The 5,254-nt window shown below is 38.9% G+C and overlaps 1 protein-coding gene across 2 annotated transcripts in view; it reads right to left on the bottom strand.

Annotated features, from left to right (window-relative positions):
• Positions 1-5,252, bottom strand: part of VPS45 (vacuolar protein sorting 45 homolog) — a 45,404-nt gene extending 40,152 nt beyond the window's left edge. The window contains exons 1-3 of one of the 2 annotated variants that reach the window (XM_006095182.3): positions 4,867-5,252; positions 3,930-4,064; positions 1,174-1,234 (exon numbers count right to left, since the gene is read on the bottom strand). In XM_006095182.3, the coding sequence (XP_006095244.1) occupies positions 1,174-1,234; positions 3,930-4,064; positions 4,867-4,959 (289 nt within the window). In that variant the 5' untranslated portion in view covers positions 4,960-5,252. The remainder of the gene's footprint in view (positions 1-1,173; positions 1,235-3,929; positions 4,065-4,866) is intronic. The other variant, XM_023759188.1, reaches the window with a different exon arrangement.
• Between the last annotated feature and the right edge of the window lie 2 nt (positions 5,253-5,254).

Below are 5,254 nucleotides of genomic sequence, written 5' to 3'. Positions count from 1 at the left end.
AAAGTAGGAGCACTGAAACTAATAAAATTACCTATTTTTCCTTCGGGGGGGTGTTTTAAGGGCCAAATGAAATAATATATAAGAAAGTTCTTTATAAAATACAAACTCTTATCACAAATGTTAATTTTTGGTACCACTGTTAAATTGTAGTATATCCTTAAGAAAGTATGTATATCACCGACTATAGTCTAAACCAGCCGTGGGCAAACTACGGCCCGCGGCCGGAATCCAGCCCGTTTGAAATGAATAAAACTAAAAAAAAAAAAAGACCGTACCCTTTTATGTAATGATGTTTACTTTGAATTTATATTAGTTCATACAAACACTCCATCCATGCTTTTGTTCCGGCCCTCCGGTCCAGTTTAAGAACCCATTGTGGCCCTCGAGTCAAAAAGTTTGCCCACCCCTGGTCTAAACCCTAAAATTCCAAAGTCTTCAACTTCTCAAATGCCCTACATACTGAGTGTTAAGTTTTGTCCTTGGTTTTAGAAATGGCACAAATAAACTATACTAAACTATAAAGATCAATAACGACATCTAGAGGAGAATCGATGTAACTGCCAAAGCAGAATGTATTACATTAAAAAAAAATCAAATCTGTATAATGGTATAGTAACCACAAAACTAGTTTGTTTCCAGGCCTCTACTTCTCTATCCCTGGCCCCACCCACCACCACCAAAGTTAGGCACATAAGAGATATCTACCTGATGACTTGTACTTAAAGTACTACATAAAGTAGCAACGAGAAGTGAAATGTTTTTATCTGGCATGTAAAGTAAATCTCTGCCTTTCCAACAAACTCAAGTATATCCTCTCTCCAAGTAAACAAATTAGCTTCTATGCCTCAGTTCATAAAAGTGTAAAACAGGAATAAGAATACACTTTGTGAAAATTGGCTACTAGTACTTATGACTTCTTGCCTTACAAAGAATTTTAAAAGGCAAAGTTAAACAAATTTTTTTTTACCCAAGCAATTAATGGTGAATGGAAATCACATTTAGCTTTCTGAAATAGAATGTTGGTTATAAGACTTTTAAATTTTGAAAGAACATTGAGAAAAACAGACTTTTTAGTGAAAGATTCAATTAACTTATTGATGATACAAAGAGACCAACAGAACATTCTAGCTAAGATATAGTTATATGATTGAATAGGTGAAATAACATACTTACAAATAAAATATATACTGTATTTGGGTCTTCGGAGCTCCTGAATCAGATAATCCACATTCTCCTAGAAAATAACAAACAAATAAAATATGAAAATTGCTTCAGTGAAAAGCTAATAAACATCATCTATTGATTTATTTAAGTATTTACTGAGAGTCTAGTGCAGGGGTCCTCAAACTACAGCCCGCAGGCCACATGCAAATACAAATATTGTATTTGTTCCCATTTTGTTTTTTTACTTCAAAATAAGATATGTGCAGTGTGTATAGGAATTTGTTCATAGTTTTTTTTAAAACTATAGTCCGGCCCTCCAACGGTCTGAGGGACAGTGAACTGGCCCCCTGTTTAAAAAGTTTGAGGACCCCTGTTATAGAGTATCAAAACATGTCTAGACCTTTTAAAACCCATAGTCAAGATAAAATATAGCTAATTATATTTGGCTTTTAACTTATTGGGACCTAAGACTGCACAGTTTCAATGTTTGGGAAGTATTTGCAAATAGTAGGCTAAGACCCTTTTTATAATTACATTATTTTAAAGTAAAATATGAAATTTAGAAGTAAAACAATTGATTTTTATATGGTCAAAACATTAGAATTCCCGTTATATAAGATTATAATGCAGGTCTTATCTATTTTTGATATTATAACACAGGGTTAAATTTCAGTATAAATTTGGTCCCCAAACTATACATAAAATATCATTTTTGAATGTTAAAAAAACCAGTTTCCTTACAGAATTAAAAGTAATGTAAGCAACGCACATTGCTTGTTAAGTGGAAAAAATATTTTGAAAATTATCATTTAGATTAAAAATATCTTAAAAAGTAACCTTATAATGGAATCTTAAGGAAAATTTGCTTTTAAGAACATATATTGAGCCGGAACCGGTTTGGCTCAGTGGATAGAGCGTCGGCCTGGGGACTGAAAGGTCCCAGGTTCGATTCCGGTCGAGGGCATGTACCTGGGTTACGGGCACATCCCCAGTAGGAGATGTGCAGGAGGCAGCTGATCGATGTTTCTAACTCTCTATCTCTCTCCCTTCCTCTCTGTAAAAAATCAATAAAATATATTTAAAAAAAAAAAAAAAAGAACATATATTGAGTATGAGAGACTATATACATATATATACATTCATATACTCTCACATATATATGTGTGTGTGTGTGTATGTGAAAGAGGTTCTCCAATAAAAATGTTAGGAAATGATGCACTAGGTGATCTCTAAGATCCTTCTCACAACCTGAATGTTATGACTAAGATTTACAAATGTGAAACAACTGGAAACTATTATAACACAGTATTCATTAATTCAGGAATGGCTTATTGAGTATACACTATGTGGCAGGCATTGGAGACATAATAGTGTGACCAAACAGACCCATCTCTATTCTCATGAAGCTTACTGTTGGTAGGTGAGATAGATATTAATCAGACAGAAAATATAATACTTCAACCATGACAAATAATAGGGAAAGGAAGATGGTGCTGTAATGCTTATAACAAGGGGGGTTGACCTGGTCAGCAAGGCCAGGGAAGTTTTGCTTGCAGTGAAGAAGTTCCCAACAGAGAAAGAGCCTGTGCAAAGGTCCTGTGGCATGATGGAATATAGTGTACTGAAACATTAGCCGAAACCGGTTTGGCTCAGTGGATAGAGCGTCGGCCTGTGGACTGAAAGGTTCCAGGTTCGATTCCGGTCAAGGGCATGTACTAGGGAAAGGAAGATGGTGCTGTAATGCTTATAACAAGGGGGGTTGAGCTGATCGATGTTTCTCTCTCATCGATGTTTCTTGCAGTGAAGAAGTTCCCAACAGAGAAAGAGCCTGTGCAAAGGTCCTGTGGCATGATGGAATATAGTGTACTGAAACATTAGTGTGACTAAGAGCAGAAGGGGGAATGGTTTGAAATGAGGCTGTAGAAATGATAGGAACTAGACCACAGGGATCTTGCAGACCACAATTAAGGAGTTTTGTCTTTATTGTAAAAGTAATGAGAAGTCATTCAAGGTTTCCAAGTGGGGAGAATATGATCAGATTTGTATTTTGGAAAATACATAATGTACAAGCATGGTAAAAGAGTATATTGAAGAACAGGAATATAAAGTAAGAGAGTATACAGAATAAGATTGAAACAGTTAAGGGTTTTTAAAGGAGGACTTAAGCAAGATTTAGATGTTGGACAAAGACTGATGGAAGGCTAAGGAATCTCTAATGAGGGCAAGAGAAGAGAAATGAGAGTACAGAGGGATGATACAAAGGCCTAGTGGCTATAGTGGAGGAGCAGAGGTGGGACACTGGAGTTTGGATACCTAAGGGCAGACCAGACCAGTTAAAGGAGTGTTTTGCGGACTAGGCCACTAAATATAGATTTAATCATGGAAGTAAAATTGAGCCATTACAGGTTTCTGAGCATAGATGTGAAGAAAATGATAAAAACTCAAAACATTGATATAAGTATATAAGATTAAGTGGCAATGCTACTTAGTGAGAGGAGGTTAATCCAGGAATAAAGTGATGTGGGTCTCTGTGAGGGTAGTAGCTTTGAAAGTAGCTGAGAACCTAAAAGACATTTTGAAGGAAAACACTGGCTGTAAGGAGTAAACTGAGATATGGGAAAGAGGAGAGTCAAGATTTTAACTCTGATAAACCAGGATAATTACGATGCCACAAATGATAATACAAATTTATTTTGCCTTCTTAATGCCTTGAGATCATAGCGTTCTGTATTTGCCTGGGCAGATGGCAGTTCAGTATGTAGTACCTTCGTAGGTCGAAGAAAACAAATTGCTTTCAGGTGTTTCATGACCTCCCGATTCGCAGAATCAATGCGTTCAAAAAGGTACACTTCCTTCTGAAGAATCTCTGATTGTGTGTATACCATACTCACTATACCAGTCTGTAAAGAAAAAATAATTACTAATATTATGATGGTCCAGAATAATAAAAACAAGCAACAATACCCTAAGGCTTAAACTTTTTTTTTCATTACTATTTAACTGGATACCTTAAGTACTAACATATGTAATAATATTTACTGAGCATCCAAACATGTATGTAATGTACCATAATGCTCTCTGTAAATGTGGACAATCCATACATGCCCCCCTCCATTTTTCTATCACCTTAAAGAGGTGTTTAAAAAAAAATCTGCAATTAACAAATAATAAATAACCTGTCATCTCAGCTTGAGCTCCAACATCTTTACTTTAAAAACACAGTGTTGCCCTAGCTGGTTTGGCTCAGCGGATAGAGCATCCGCCTGCGGACAAAGGGTCCCCGGTTCGATTCCAGTCAAGGGCACATGCCTCTGTTGCGGGCTTGAGCCCCAGTAGGGGGTGTGCAGGAGGCAGCCTAACAATGATTCTCTCTCATCATTGATGTTTCTATCTCTCTCTCCCTCTCCCTTCTTCTCTGAAATCATTAAAAATATATTAAAAAATAAAATAAAAAGAAAAACACAGTGTTGAGTAGAAATAACAGGATCACCCCAAAAAGAGGGAAAAAAAATCTCTGGCAGTGGTTAAAGCCATTTAGTCTGAAAACCGACTGGGCAAGCTGAATACAACCTTTCAATTCCGTACAGAACCGACCCTCCTTGAAAAATCTTTAATTGAATACCAAATCCCCCAGTGGAATGTGACCGGCTATCGTCAGGGAGGGAGGATTCCCGCACGAACCCTGAGCAGAAGCAAACTCACCGTCTCTTTATCCATGAGCAGCACTTTCATGCCCGGCCCGCTGTCCTCTATCATTTTGGAAATGTACTGCTTCACAGCCAGAACCACGTTCATGGTGGCGAACTGACAGGTGAGCCCCACAGCCCTTCCCGCCCCCTTTTCTTCGGGCTACATGCACCCCCGGCTTCTCGGCCAGGTCTCCGCCGCTTCCTCCCCGCCCAGCCTCGGCTTCCGGAAGTCCGGGCAGCCGCGCTGCTGGGACTTGTAGTTCCGCCGCGCGGTCGGGAGCCCCGGGCCTGCGCGCCCCGCGGAAAAGCCCGGCGGAGACGCTGGGGCCGCCCGGCCCCGACGGGGCTGTTGACCCCCCTGCAGCCTGCGGGTGTGGGAGACTTGGACTCGCAGACCCCGG

Source organism: Myotis lucifugus, unplaced genomic scaffold, assembly GCF_000147115.1.
Source record: "Myotis lucifugus unplaced genomic scaffold, Myoluc2.0 scaffold_151, whole genome shotgun sequence".
NCBI classification, from domain to species: Eukaryota; Metazoa; Chordata; class Mammalia; order Chiroptera; family Vespertilionidae; genus Myotis; species Myotis lucifugus.
Note: the sequence above shows the minus strand (reverse complement) of the source record. Positions and strands in the feature narration are given on the sequence as shown.